This window comes from Ursus americanus, chromosome 12 (genome assembly GCF_024610735.1).
Source record: "Ursus americanus isolate L20-20 chromosome 12, mUrsAme1.1.p, whole genome shotgun sequence".
Lineage (NCBI taxonomy): Eukaryota > Metazoa > Chordata > Mammalia > Carnivora > Ursidae > Ursus > Ursus americanus.
The window spans coordinates 2,573,249-2,588,317 of NC_142138.1; the positions used below are offsets into that span (position 1 = coordinate 2,573,249).

Below are 15,069 nucleotides of genomic sequence, written 5' to 3' on the forward strand. Positions count from 1 at the left end.
CCATCTGCCTGCTTCCCCCCATTTGTCTTCCCCAGCCCCCTCTGCCCCTCCCCAGAAGGTGACCTGTGTGAGCACGGGCTCCACCACAGTCCGGGTAAGTTGGGTCCCGCCGCCGGCCGCCAGCCGCAACGGCGTCATCACCCAGTACTCGGTGGCTTACGAGGCAGTGGACGGCGAGGACCGAGGGCGGCATGTGGTGGAGAGCATCAGTCGCGAGCACTCCAGCTGGGACCTGGTGGGCCTGGAGAAGTGGACGGAGTACCGGGTGTGGGTGCGGGCGCACACAGACGTGGGCCCCGGCCCGGAGAGCAGCCCGGTGCTAGTGCGCACGGACGAAGACGGTAGGCGGTGGCGCTGAGGGGTAGGGCGGGGGAGGGGAGGCACCCCTCCCAGACACCACCCACCTCGCACCCCCAGGGCCTGTGCCTCACGCAAGCCAGGAAGGACCAGCCTGCCTGCTGCAGGCTTAATAGCCCACACTGAGGAAATGTAGCTGATGGGATAGCCTGTGCCCAAACCCCAGCCTTTGGGGCTAGCTCCAAGAAAGCTGGAGCCTCGCGAGGCTTAGACAGAAGCAGCAGCCCCACCTAAGATCTGGGAGGTGGAGATTGGGAAGACTGGTGCAAGGGATGCTCAGAGTAGAATCAGCGAGACTCGGTCTTGGCCAGACGTTGGCATGATGTGGGGGCCCAGAAGATGGGACAGGTTGTGCTGACTTTAGGTAGGGCCTGGTGCCTCACCCCTCCCCTCCCCACCGAGTGAGGCAACTCAAGGCCAGAGGGATCGGCAGGCCTTCCCTGTGCTAGGCAACGGGAGCCGTCCATGTTCCCGGCAGGGACAGTCTACAGAAACTCTATCAGGGCCTTTCCTGGGGCAGTGGAGTGCAAAGGCAAGGCCCTGGAGTGTGCTGTGCCCCCAGCACCGAGGTCCATACCACCAGGCCTGACTTTCTTCTCTTCCTGGTCCCCAGTGCCCAGTGGGCCACCACGGAAGGTGGAGGTAGAGCCACTGAATTCCACCGCTGTGCGCGTCTCTTGGAAGCTGCCCGTCCCCAGCAAGCAGCACGGCCAGATCCGTGGCTACCAGGTCACCTATGTGCGGCTGGAGAACGGCGAGACCCGTGGCCCACCCATCATCCAGGACGTCATGCTGGCGGAGGCCCAGGTACGCCGCTGGCCGGTGGCAGGGTGGGAAGGTGGGCTGGACCAGCACACAGCCCTACCTCTGCAGAGCCCAGGTTCGTCCCGTCCCCTGCCTGCCCGCAGGAGACTCAGACACTGAGATGTCCTGCTGTGTGTCAGGCTTGGGGCCGCTCAGACCAGGACATTAGGGCTAGCTTCCAGGAACACTCCCTCTTCCGTCTCGGGTCTGCCTGAGCGATGCCAGCCCCATCTGCCCTGGTGACTGTCCCAGCCTGGCCGTCATCTCTGTGGCTCAGACGCCAGCCCTGGCAGTGAGGAGCACAGACCCCGGCTTCTGCTGTCACCCCCTGCTCAGGCTTCACCCCCCCCCCCCCAGCCCTCCTTTGTGTTTTGCAGGAAGCAAGTTCACTGTCAGTTAGTCTGGGATTTAAGATTTTCCTTTCTCCTCAACAGTGCTGGGCTGGCCGGCTATTCCTCTCCCAGCCAGGGCAGGGCGAGCACTCCTGACGTCATCTGCCCCCACTCGGGCTTTGGCCATGGCAGAGTTTTGTGAATGGCTGAACTGGGGTGTTGCTCTGGGCCTGGCCCCCAGGAGGGTGGCTCAGCTGCTGGTGTTTACGCTCAAGGTCTGGGCCTGGCAGCCAGCCTCATGTCTTCTTCTGTGTGCTTCCAGGGGATAATGATTTCACCTGTGAGCTTGGGGTGAGGTCCCTGGGGTATCCCGAGCACTGGTTTGCTATTCTAGAATCTGAGATACTGGGAGGTTATGTGAATGGCCCAGAATTTCCCAGTAAGTCGGTGGCTGAGTCTGGACAAGAAACCCGGTCTCTGGACTCCTGAAAAGAGCTGTAATTGCTATGGCGAGTTTCCTCCCCAAATATTCTGCTGAAGAGTCCTAGCTGGTGGTCTGCTTTCAGGGTCTCCCCAGCCAGAATCAGGGCCTTGGGAGGGGATCCACAGTGAGCAGCACTGCGCCAGCCCTGGGGGAAGGAGCCCAGATTCCCCTCAGAGCCCACATGCCTTCCCCGTCCAGCTTTTCCCCCCACCCTGGGCTGGGCCCAGAGGTGCAGGGGCAGATCCCGTGTTCTACGTGTTGTGCTCAGGGTGGGCTCACCCACACGGACAGATGGGGCCTGCCTGCCTCTGGCTGGGCTTAGCACTCAGGCAAAATTCCTCTCTGGCCAGAGGGTGCTCTCTTCCTCCTCTCAGCTTGCCCAGCGCTGAGACAGCACCGGGGTGGGGAGGCGGACTTGTGCACCCGGCGACATTCCTGGGGCAGGTTGAGGACGACTCCGGGAGCCTCCACAGACACACCCACCCAGAAACATCCCAGGAATGGGCTCCCTCCAGCCCCTCCCATCCTCGGGGGCCAGCGGCCCAGCTGCAGCCAGTGGGGTTTCCAAGGCACCCTTTCAAGTGCCCCCTTCTGGTTCCAAGTGGTTTGAAGGGAGCTGGGCCACAGGAGGAGGGACACTGTCCTTGTGGCCTCAGACATGCCATGACAGGGGGCAGACATGAGCCTGGGCTCCAGGAAAGCCAACTGAAGATGGAGGGCCTGCCCTGGTGGCCCCCTAGGACTGGCCCCCTGGGACCTCGGTGCTGGACCGGGTCATTCTGCTCCAAGCCAGGGGGAGAGCAGATGGGGCCTGGTCCCCTGCCTGGCCACAGGGCCCAGCTGTCCACTGACCACCCTGTCAAGACCACCACAGCCTGTCCTTCACCTGCTCAGCCCAGGGCCCCCATCAGTTCTGGAAGCACCATGGGGGTCACACGCCCCTCGAGTGTGCAGCCTTCTATGTATGTCTCCATCTCGGGTTTACCTGTTTTTCACAGTATGTTTTTCCTCCCTCTCTTTGTTGTCTCCTCTCACTGACTGTGCCTGCCTTGTCCTCCTCTCTCTCCTTTCTGCTGCTCCCTTCCATCTTCTCTCCCTCCATGTTGCTGCATCCACTTTGTCTTTCCTTCTTCTCCCTCACTTTGCCTCTGACATGGGAGTGGTGCTGTCTGAGAACCTTCATACCCAGGCCTGGCTTGGACAGCGAGAGTCTTCCCCCCGCCCCAGGCAAGGAACCACTAGGAAGTGGGCCCAGTCACACCCTTGAAAGTGGCCACGGCCAGTAGGGACCCATTGAGGGCCTGCTGTCATATTCTGTCCCAGGCTCCTTGCAAGACCTTTCCAGCAGAGCTTCCCAGAACAGGAGGAGCTGGGGTCAGTGGACAGAAGCCGGACCAGCACTTCGAGGGTGGTTGGACCAGAGGACCCCATGGTCCGTCTAGCCCGGAGGGCCATCTCCCTTTGATGTGCTGGACACCAGCCAACTTCAGCCCTCCGGTGCCACAGGACCACAGAAGGGACGCCTCACTCCTTCTGTCTGTCCAGCTAGTGCATCTGCACGCGCTGTGGCATAAAGAAGAGTATACTAAGAAATAGGGACATTGCCAGCCCGGAAATATGCCTTCCTACCGCAGTGAGACCTCAGGCAGCCCCGGCAAGGAATAGAGGTCTGAGTGCTTCCCCTGTGCCTGTGGGGAATGGCCCAGGCTCCAAGCCTGGCATTCACACTTTGACCATCTTGCTGGCCCGCCTGCCCCCCGACCTCCTGGCCCTGACTGATGCAGCTCTCACTGTTCCTGAGATATGCTCCTGCCTGGGCCAGCTGTGTCATCTGTCTCCCAACTGGGAGACTTTGGAAAGTGAAAGGAGACACTGAATAATCGTACCATGACAACAGGCATAGGCCAGGACTGGCCCAGGCCAGACTCTCCCAGTGTCTTCCCAGTGTCTGGCAACCTCTTCCTCAAAGCACCTGTAGGTGGCGCTCTCTGGTCCCTCTGTCCTGGAGCCCTCCCGTTCAGGCCGTGTGCCCTCCTGGTCTCCCTCCCCACCTCAGCCCTGGCAAACAGCATGGGCTGGGATCTGCGGATGGGGAGTGGTCCTGGGGTGCTGCCCCCATGGGCAGGCCCCTTAGAGGCCTGTGCCCTCCCTCTGCCCTTCCCTGGGCCAGGCCCACTCCAGTCAGAGTCCTTCACATCCTGTCTCCCTTTCTCTCTCTCCTGCGGTCAGTGGCGGCCAGAGGAGTCCGAGGACTATGTAAGTAACAGGTGTGCGAGCGCGGGCGAGACCTGGGTCAGGCTGGGCTCGTGGGACGCTCCCCTCCCCCGCCTTCCCCCCCAGCCTGAGCTGCCGAGATCCACAGGGCACCAGCCACATCCGGAGAAAATTGGCGTTTAGACTCAGGCGGCGAGCTGAGCAGCGATTGGCATTTCCTCTAATCCTTACTTCTCGCCTGTCGAGCAGCAATTTGAGGCCAGTGTTTGTGATCGACCAGGGCCTGGCCCCTGCTCTGGCCAGACGGGGATGGAGTTAAATCCGATCCTGATCATTAGGCCTTATTGATCTCTGGAGTGAAAAATCACCGGCTCCTGGCCCAGGCTGGGAGGGAAATCTGGGGAGCCGGTTCCGGCATTGGTGCATTCTGGAGCCCCAGCCCTGGGACGCCCTCCAGCTGGGGCAGGAGGGTGTCTGCGAGGGGTCGGTGGTGGCTGCAGTGGCCCCACCTGAGACTCAGAGCTGGAGGGACACCAGGGTTGGTGGTGACAGCTCTGCTCCCACTGCACGGTGGTTCCCTCCCCTCTTCCCACTCTCCCCTCCGTGTGGCGTGGCTTGGCCTCCTGTGGTGTTTCTCCGCATGTCTGGAAGTGATGCCTCGGCTGGAGATGGGCATAGGCAGGGCCTGCCGAGGCTGGGAGACACTGCCCTGGCTGACTTCTTAGGCATCTCCCGGGACAGTGGGGGAGTAACGTTCCCCACGGTGGGGGGTTGCTGTCCTCAACTTTCTTCCCTGTCTCACAAGGTATTGCGAGGTATACGGTGTTCACAGAGCCCATATCTACATGAGGTCAGGTGGGGTCCTCATGGGTCCTGCAGGGTAGCACCTTGGCCCAGTCCACCTTGCTTGCGGGTGTGGGTGTGGATGGGCGCACGCGCGCGTGTGTGTGTGCACACACGTGCACTGCAGTGGCCCCCTGCCTGCTTACACAGAGCCACACGAGGTGCTGTGCCAAGAGCCACGCGAGGTGCTGTGTGCGTGCGAAGCTCTGTGCCCTGTGTGTCATGTATGCACAGACCTCGTGAGGTGTCACTCGCGGTACGGTGGAGTGGAGGAACAGTGTAGCCCTTTGTTCTTACCTGAAAGGAAGAGGGAGCAGTCTGCTCCAGGCGTGCAGCTCCTGGGACGGGCGGGTCCTCCCGGGCGCACGCCCCACCTGCCTGCCCTGCGTCCGGCAGAGCCCAGCATGGCACGGCACCTCCGGCCCCGTGTGCCCCAGAGACTCCCCACCGGCTGAGGTCCTGAGGTGGCTGGCACGGGCTGGCCTCCTTGCTCCTCGGTGACGGGAATGGGTCCCTCCTCATCCTCAGGAAACCACCATCAGCGGCCTGACCCCAGAGACCACCTATTCTGTTACCGTCGCCGCCTACACCACCAAGGGAGATGGTGCCCGCAGCAAGCCCAAAATTGTCACCACAACGGGGGCAGGTGAGTGAGGGGTCAGGGACAGAGCCGAGGGCGGGGCAGCCAGGTGGGCGGCACCAGAGCCCAGCGCGTGGTTGTTCAGTCCCAGGCCGGCCCACCATGATGGTCAGCACCACAGCCATGAACACCGCGCTGCTGCAGTGGCAACCGCCCAAGGAGCTCCCCGGAGAACTGCTGGGCTACCGGCTGCAGTACCGCCGCGCCGACGAGCCAGAGCCCACCAGCATGGATTTTGGCAAGGACAAACAGCACTTTACGGTCATCGGCCTACACAAGGGAGCCACCTACATTTTCCAGCTGGCCGCCAAGAACCGGGCTGGCCTCGGAGAGGAGTTCCAGAAGGAGATCACGACTCCTGAGGACGCACCCAGCGGCTTCCCCCAAAACCTGCGTGTGATAGGGCTGACCACCTCCACCACGGAGCTGACCTGGGACCCCCCGGTGCTGGCGGAGAGGAACGGGCACATCACCAACTACTCCGTGGTGTACCGTGACATCAACAGCCAGCAGGAACTGCAGAACGTCACTGCGCACACCCGCCTTACGCTGTCCGGCCTCAAGCCGGACACCACTTACGACATCAAGGTCCGCGCGCGGACCGGCAAAGGCGCCGGCCCACTCAGCCCCAGCATCCAGTCCCGGACCATGCCCGTGGAGCAAGGTGTGTGCTGCGGGCACGTGGCCGCGCCTGGGGATCTCTGCTCTCCTTGACCCACTGACCTCTGGTGACTGTGATCCACCAGCCTCTGCTGTGTGACCCTCCTCCAGTCTCTCATGACCATGACCACTAACCTCTAGCCAACAGGCGCCACGTTCTCGGTGTGCTACCCTTGACCTCTGCTCTCCTTGACCTACTGACCTCTGCTGTGCGACTCCAGTCTCTCGTGACCTTGACCCACTGATCTCTTTCGACTGCATCACCATTCTTGGGTGTGGGACACTAACCTCTCGGGGCCATGACCCACTGACTTCTAGCAAACATGCTCCACTGTGCTCTGGTGTGGGGTCTCATGCAGCTCATGACCAGCTCCCACTGACATCCGGTCACTGACCAGCACCTCGAGATCCCGACCACGGGTCCCCTGGCACCTGCCTGGCTCGGTGTTCGTTGTGAAGAGGAGTTTGGGCTGAGAGCTGAGCTGTGTGATTGGAAGCTGGCTAGGAGTGGGCTTCCTGGCCTCTGCAGCCATTCCTGGCCCCCAGCCCCGACCAGCATCTCCTTCCGGCAGGGAACCCTTCGCCCCGGCCTGGTTACGCGGCCAGAGCTGACACCCCCCTCCTCCCCCGTTGTGTTCCACAGTGTTCGCCAAGAACTTCCGCGTGGCGGCCGCGATGAAGACGTCTGTGCTGCTCAGCTGGGAGGTCCCCGACTCCTACAAGTCGGCTGTACCCTTCAAGGTGGGTGAGGGCCACGGCCATCCAAGCCTAGCACACGCGCAGGCCTGCCACGGGCTGTCGTCCAGTCCTACGTGGGGGTGTCTGTGACGCAGCTTCCCAGTTGGGGGTACACACCCGCTCTGCCCTGTGGGCCCGTGATGGGGAGGCTCAGCTCCGTGCACTGCCTCCCCCTCTCGCCTCCAGATTCTGTACAACGGGCAGAGTGTGGAGGTGGACGGGCACTCCATGCGGAAGCTGATCGCAGACCTGCAGCCGAACACGGAGTACTCGTTTGTGCTAATGAACCGCGGCAGCAGCGCGGGGGGCCTGCAGCACCTGGTGTCCATCCGCACGGCCCCGGACATCCTGCCGCACAAGCCGCTGCCCGCCTCCGCCTACATAGAGGACGGCCGCTTCACCCTCTCCATGCCCCACGTGCAGGATACCTCCCTCATCAGGTGTGCGGAGGAGGCAGTGCGGGGGTGAGGGGCGGGGCCGGGGACGCGCGGGGGCGACGACAGCCCTGATCCCCGCTCTGCCCGCCCAGGTGGTTCTACATCGTGGTGGTGCCCATCGACCGTGTGGGCGGGAGCATGCTGGCCCCGAGATGGAGCACACCGGAGGAGCTAGAGCTGGACGAGGTGCCTGCGGATGGGACGGGGCACCGCTCAGGACAGCCCTGTTGCGCTGGTTGGCTGTGGCCCCAGTGACGCCCCCAAGCTGGAATCACTCTGGCTGCTCTGGCTGGCAGCCTGGCCCTCTCTGGGACTCTGAAGCGGCCCCCGCAAGTTCTCAGAAAAGTCCCGGAAGGCCTACAGAGACTCCCTGGAGGGTTTTGCCAAGGCTCCCCCAGGATGGGAAGGAGCAGAGACCGCTCTGCGGGTCTGGAGGCTCCTGAGCCCTGTAGACTTGGGGCAGTCCCAAGGGCTGGAGCAGAACGCCCAGCATATTGGGCATCCCCCATCGTCCCCCCGCAGAGGTGTGGAGCCAGCCCTCTCAGGGTGAGGGGCAGGTGACCCAGAGGCCCTCTTCTCACCGGGCTGGGCGGGGGGGGGGGGGGGCAGTGACGTTGCCGTGTGCTGGTATGTGGCACTATTCCTCGAGGACGGTGGGCCAGGCCAGGCTCGGGCCCCTTACGTAGAAGGTGAGCCTTGGTCTCCGTCCAGGGAGAACGTGTCTGAGGCCACAGGTCCAGGGGCACATGGGCGGAGGTTGGTGTGACTCCTATGCTCTGCTCTGTCAGCTTCTGGAGGCCATCGAGCAGGGCGGTGGGGCGCGGCGGCGGCGGCGGCAGACAGAGCGGCTGAAGCCCTACGTGGCTGCTCAGGTGGACGAGCTCCCCGACACCTTCACCCTGGGGGACAAGAAGAGCTACCGGGGCTTCTACAACCGGCCGCTGTCTCCGGACCTGAGCTACCAGTGCTTCGTGCTCGCCTCCCTGAAGGAGCCCACGGACCAGGTCTGCCTTAGGCTCCTGGGCTCCCGGCAGCCCGAGAGTAGGCCGGTCTCAAACACTGTGAGATCCCAGACCTAGGGCTGCCCCAGAGATCTCAGAACTGCACGAGGTTATCTCAAAAGACATCAGCCCCGAGGACCCAGGAGGCCAGACCTAATCTGGCCCTAGGGACTCAGTCAGCTGGCCGGGCTCAAGTCAGCCCCTGAGGAGCCAGCCCTGCCAGCCCCGCAGAGCCCAGCCCCAGAGCCCGTCCTCCAGGTTTGGTGGGCAGAGGGTGGGGGATCTCGCCCTGAGCTCATCACCCATGCTGTTCCTCCACCGGGCCACAGAAGCGCTATGCCTCCAGCCCCTACTCCGATGAGATCGTGGTCCAGGTGACACCAGCCCAGCAGCAAGAGGAGCCTGAGATGCTGTGGGTGACAGGCCCCGTCCTGGCAGTCATCCTCATCATCCTCATTGTCATCGCCATCCTCCTGTTCAAGAGGTGAGTGCTGCGCTCAGGGCTCCAGGGGCAGCCACCTGCCCCTGGACTCTGACGTCCTTCCTGGCACGGGTCATGCAGGTGCAGGGCAGCCACGGCGGCCTGCACCCCAGCTCCTGGGCTCAGCGGGAAGCCCAGCACAGCAGAAGCAGCGTGTGCGCACACGCATGTGTGTTAATCTCGGTGTGACAAGAGCCAAAGCTTCACAGAGGGCTGGTTCACTTGCGTCCCTGGGCACGTCTGTCCATCTGTCTCTGTTTCGGTGGATGTGAGCATGTCTGTCTTTGAGCTTCAGGACACCGCCCTCCCTGGTCTCCTACTTTCAGCACTCGCTCTGCCACCACCCCGAGGTGACTCCTCAGCTGGCTCTTCCACTTCCTCCTCCAGAGGTCCAGACCCAACAGCAGGCCCACACGCCCACGGACATTCAGTTGGCCCACGTTCATTGAGCTTCTGGTGTAACCACAGCATCCACGGCTGTCCCAGACTCAGTGTGTCTCAAACCTTCCCCTTAACCTTCTTCCTCCAGTCCCTATCCGGAGGGGACTGGTCCCTCCACCTAGTTAGCAACCGGAAACCTGGATGCCAGCCTCCCCCCTCCTCTTCCCTCTTACTCCGCCCGGTTCGCTGGGAGTTCTGTCCTGAGGACGGCTGCATCTGCCTCTCCTCCCCTCCCGGTGGGCTCCCCACAAGGCAGTGCGTGTAGGCTTAGCTGGGCCCTGGCACACACTACTCCTCGGCCCTCTCTCTTGGGTGGTAGTAGCCACCCACGCTTGGAGCTGCCCCTTCTCTTCATCCGCCTGCCAGCCTGAGAGGTACTTCCCAAAGATTTTTCACCCTCAGTTTAAAATTCTTAGTGGCTCCAAAAATGGAGCATGACCTGTCACCTGACGATCAAACGCCTGGCTAGTCTGGCCCCTGCTGCCATTCCCGACATCGGCACTGACTTGATGTGGTTCCCCGGCCGGCCGGGGCTACGCCCCCTCCACTCTGCAGCTTTCCCGCTCAGGCCCACCCAGCTGCTGCCATTGCGTCCTTCCAGACTCCCTTCCAGAGGCGCCTGGCTGGCTCAGTCGGCAGAGCACGCAACTCTTGATCTTGGGGTTGTGAGTTCAAGCCCCACACTGGGCGTAGAACTTAATTCCAAAAAAAGGAAAGATAAAAAGACTCCCTTCCTGACTCTGGTACCCACAAGACTCTCCTGGGTCCCTGCTTCTTCCCCACATTGCCCCCTGTCTACCCCAGTGGGCACATGATAAGGCCTGCGTTTCTAGCACCCACCATACTGCTAGCCCATAGGGTATGTTCGTGAACACTTGCAATGAACCCATGTTGGTCTGTGTGTCTGAACACGTCTCCACATTGGGGTTTTTTGCTCTGTGCCCCATCTCTCCCCTGCCCCTGACCCCTAACCTGGACCAAGGGCCTCCTTCTTGAAGAGTTAATTCCTTCCTCCCAGGGTAGATAGGGCCAGGCTTTCCTGGTCCAGGGCATGGAGACTGGAGGGCGGGGGGCAATTGAAGGAATGTCCCACACCCCACTCATCCTCCTTCCCACCCCGTCTGGGTCCTGGGGTCTGTCAGGAGAGCCAACCCCCTGCCTATGAGTGCCACATAAGTGCCATAAACGGGTTCCTCAGTGTCCCCCTTATCGTAAGAGGACCCGAGTGCTTGGCGGAAAACAATGACCATTCCTTTCTTCTGTCCTTGCTTGTCTTTCGGGACCTAGTAAACGAGAAAGGTAGGAGTCATTCCTTCTCTCTTCACATGCCTCCCCCTTCACTTCTTATCCCTGTGCACATTTCGGGCCCAGCAGGGAGGGGCGGGGCTTTGACCAGAAGCCTCCAGGCCTGTGCTCGTCTGGTCAGCTCAGCAGGCTCCGGGGTGGGCTCTGTGACTCTCTCAACTTGTACCCTGCACAGGGGATGCCCCTTCCCCAGGGCACAAGGATAGTGCAGACTTCCGTGCCCTCCCTGAGTGCACAGACTGACTCCGAGCTCACCAGAGCCTTCTCCCAGGCTCCAGTTCTCTAAGATAACCCAAGCACTGCAGGAGACCTATGTGCAAAGAGCACTGGCTGCAAGGCAGGGGGAGGTGTGTGTTTCTACACACTCGTGCACACTTAACGGAAGCACCCGTGTCCACATAGCAGGAGTGGCTCCTGGATGCTCGTCAGCAGCTAGACCCCATAGTCTGTCTCTGACCCTGTCCTTACAGACAGGGGAGCTGAGGCCAATGAGGGAGGACCGTGCCCAGCTAGGGGGACGCCTTCCCCGGCCCGCCCCCGCTGCTCTGGACATTGACCCTGATACCGAGACAGACGACTGGGGCCCAGCTCTCTGTGATGTTTGCGTATCTTATGTGTCGTCTGCATGTTTATTCCTGGTGGCTCCTGCTGCCTCTGCGGTGGCGGCCTGGGGGACAGCAGCCACTGCCCAGCAGTGACCTGCCCTCTACTAGAAGGCACCACCAGGCTTTGCAACCCCACCCCCCCTCGCTGCACTGGCCCCCGTCCACTCTGCACCCCAGTCCTGCTGTCTCCCCACCCGCCCCACCCTGTGTTCTCCATGTTCAAGCCGCCCTGCCACTGGCTCCCCTGCGCTCAGAGACCCCAGGATGGGGTGAGGTGGTGGGAGGGACTAAGCCACAGACACAGGGTCTCTGCCACAGCCAGCCACGCCACCCGTCTCTGTCCTCTGCCCCCACCTCAAGTTCTCACCAGCCGCCCTTCTGCCCCTTCAGGAAGAGGACCCACTCCCCATCGTCCAAGGACGAGCAGTTGATCGGGCTGAAGGACTCGTTGCTGGCGCATTCCTCTGACCCCGTGGAGATGCGGAGGCTCAACTACCAGACGCCAGGTAGGGTGGCTTCCCAGCCCACCTGCCTCCAGCCCGGGCCTGCAGGTCCTGGAGTTTACCAAGAGCCGCTGGCCCCATGCCCCCATTTCCTCCTCTTTTTTCCTGCTGCCCACTCCCTGTTCCCATCCACTTCATTGAAGTGACAGAAGCAACAGCTGCCGGGAGCCCTGGACCCCAGAGCCTCTCGGAGGAGGCCCAGCTGCTGAGGCCCTACCTCATCTGGGGTCAAGGCCTCCGGATATGGGCTAAAGACCCTCACAGAGCCCATATCCCAGCCACAGGGTGGCCAGCGTCTGCACCTGCACCCTGTCTTCTCTGCACAAAAGAGGGGTCTGTTGGTGGAAAATGCTCCATCGGACACTTGGGACGGGATAGGGGGCCCAGACTTACCTGTGAGCACAGGGGCCCCACACAGGGCATTATACCTGCTCTTCCTTTTCCAGCCACTCTCCCGTGGCCCTCTTGCTGGCCCTTCTTCCTAAAGTGTCACTCCCTCCCCATGCCCCAGGAGACACAGCTCAGACCCCTCCCCAAGGTGAAGTCTTCCAACCCACCTCAGCCCCCACACAGGCCTGGGGGTCTCCCCGGCTTCTAGAACCTCTCCGCTCCTTCCACAATGACGCTTCTCACCCTGGGCTAGAATGGCCTCAATGACAATCCAAGTTCTGTGGAGCCAAGAACTGTGTCTTGTTCGTTGCCATCCCTTGTCCTGTGCACACTGTGGGCTCTAAGGGGATACCCGTGAAACGGACACACAGACGATTGAGTTGAGTGAGTGAACTAACACACACACAGGGCTTGTGTATATGTGAGCTAATTAAATTAGTGCTATTAAATGACTGCATAATTTAATGGCTTGAAACAACAATAGTTATGTGTTACCCCTTACAGTGTTTGTGGTTTAGTAATTCAGACAGGAGTATAGCAGGAACAGCTTGTCTCTATTCCAGAATGTCTGGGCCCTCACCTGGAAGTCTGAGAGCTAGAATCATTTATTTATTTTTATTTTCTTATTTATTTTTTTAAAGATCTTATTTATTTATTTGAGACAGACAGATACAGAGAGAGCATGAGCAAGGGGAGAGGCAGAGGGAGAGGGAGAAGCAGACTCTCCGCTGAGCCGGGAGCCCCACGTGGGGCTCGATCCCAGGACCCTGAGATCATGATCTGAGCTGAAGGCAGACGCTTAACCGGCTGAGCCACCCAGGCGCCCCTGAGAGCTAGAATCATTTAAAGCAGAGGTCAGCAAACTTGGGTTCATGGCCAAATATGGCCCACCACCTGTTTTTGCAAATAAAGTTTTATTGGAGCACAGCCACGTCCATTCATTTACGTATTATCCGTAGTTCCTTCCACACTACAAAGGCAAAGTTAAGTAGCACCTACCATAAGTCCACTAAGCCAAGAGTATTTACTATCTGGCCTTTATGGAAAAGTTTCCTGTCCCCTGAATTCTAAAGACTCATTCATTTATATGTCTGGTGTTGATGCTGGAGTCAGCTCTGAGCCCACCTGGGACTGTCAGCTGTGACAACCACATGTGGCCTCTTCTCGTGGCCCGGGCTCCCTCGCAGCACAGTGACTGGGTTCCAGAGGCATACATCCTGAGAGCGAGCGAGCTGGTGACCTAGCAGGCTGTGGCAACCCAGCTCGATCCTATCTGTGAGCAATCCGCTGTCCAGGCTGCTGGGGGCCTAGAGGGCACAGAAGCCTCCTGTGAGAGGGGATGCCAAGCCATGGGGGCTTGAGTCAGGCAAGCAGGGGGAGGTGGGAGAGAGCTCCCTTCAGTGGCAATAGCACTGCAGAGGCAGCCCATAGGCGCTGGGTGTTGGGGTACCGAGCACCCACAGATGAGAGTGGAGGGTAGGCAGAGGTCCACAGAGGAACCTGAGTGCCAGGCTAAGGGTTTTGGGCTTCATCGTGAGGGTACCAGGGAAGCATTAAAAGTTTTCAGCAGGGCCGGACGCTTGGGTGGCTCGGTCCGTTGAGCATCTGCCTTTGGCTCAGGTCAAGATGTCCCGGCTTGAGCCCCACCTCAGGCTCCCTGCTCAGCAGGGGATCTGCTTGTCCCTCTCCTTCTGCCCTTCCCCCTGCTCCTTCTCTCACTCTCTCAAACAAATAAAATATTTTCTAAAAGATTTCAGCAGGGGAGCGACAGGGTCAGAATTGTGATTTGCAGATCTCACTCTGGCTGGTGTGTGGAAGTCAAATTGGAGGGGAGGAATTGGGGGACTGGGAAGCCATGGAGTGAGTGAAAGGTGCCAAGGACTTGGACGAGCAGGGTGGCTGTGGGGGTGGAGGGCAGTCTCCGGCAGTGTGAGGAGGCCGCAGGGCTTGGGCTTATGGCTGAGCAATGGGCAGGGGGTTCTAGGAGGCACCCGGGTGTGCGGGTCTGCGCCTCCGTACTGCCACCCCCCGAAACTGCGGACATGGGAGGTGACGAGCAGCCAGCGAACAGAAGGGGGGGGCTGCCAAGAAGGAGGTGAAATGTCGAGGAAGGCTGAATGAAGAGTAGCCAGGGAGATTAAGAAGAAGCAGCCAGAGCGGAAGAGTACGGGAAGAGTGGGGTGTCCCTGAAGCCAAGGCCAGGGATGGCTGGGCACCGGGAGGACTGTTGGCTCTGGCAGTTGCAACTGTGGAGAGAGCATGGTGGCCAAGTCCTGGGGACAGAAGCATCTCAGTGGGTTGAGGGGCAGTAAGTGGGGAGTGAGCAGGTAGAGAAGCCCCTTTCAGAGGCCAGGGTGTGAGGGATAGAATGGGCACGAGGACCCCAGCAAGAGAGGAGAGGGCTCCCAGCTTGAAAAAGGACTTTTCTTCTTACCAATATGGAAATTGTTTACAGACGGTGGACCTTCAAGTGAGCGTTTGAGATGCAGGGTGGCGATGCTTACCTGGGGACCAGCACCCAGAAGCCAGCTCCAGGCCCCGGCCTGGGTGTGGGGTGTGACATAGCCCAGGGGAGCAGTGTGGGGATGCCTGCCTGAGCTCCAGGCCTGAAGAGGACGGGGGTTGGGGGAAGCCGGCGTAAGGGAACGTGCTGCTGGAGCTCTGGACTGGTGGCCCCGGTTTTCTGCACAAAGAGAAGAAGGTGGTTAGCGCCTCCGGGAGGGTGCGGCCTGGGTGCGGGCGCTAAGCTGGCATGCCTGGGACGATTACTGAGCCACTAGGGCCCAGGCTGGGCCTCAGGGGCTGGCGGGAAATCACAGGGGTCTGAGAGGAAA

General features: G+C 60.8%; 1 protein-coding gene across 7 annotated transcripts in view; it reads left to right on the top strand.

Annotated features, from left to right (window-relative positions):
• Positions 1-15,069, top strand: part of PTPRF (protein tyrosine phosphatase receptor type F) — an 85,886-nt gene that overhangs the window by 60,841 nt on the left and 9,976 nt on the right. For 2 of the 7 annotated variants that reach the window (XM_087865795.1, XM_045799768.2), the window contains exons 12-22: positions 36-341; positions 971-1,164; positions 4,207-4,233; positions 5,563-5,680; positions 5,760-6,338; positions 6,978-7,075; positions 7,259-7,512; positions 7,602-7,695; positions 8,298-8,513; positions 8,840-8,994; positions 11,733-11,848. In XM_087865795.1, coding sequence (XP_087721921.1) covers positions 36-341; positions 971-1,164; positions 4,207-4,233; positions 5,563-5,680; positions 5,760-6,338; positions 6,978-7,075; positions 7,259-7,512; positions 7,602-7,695; positions 8,298-8,513; positions 8,840-8,994; positions 11,733-11,848 — 2,157 coding nt within the window. The remainder of the gene's footprint in view (positions 1-35; positions 342-970; positions 1,165-4,206; positions 4,234-5,562; positions 5,681-5,759; positions 6,339-6,977; positions 7,076-7,258; positions 7,513-7,601; positions 7,696-8,297; positions 8,514-8,839; positions 8,995-11,732; positions 11,849-15,069) is intronic. The other 5 variants (XM_087865796.1, XM_087865797.1, XM_087865799.1 and 2 more) reach the window with 3 other exon arrangements.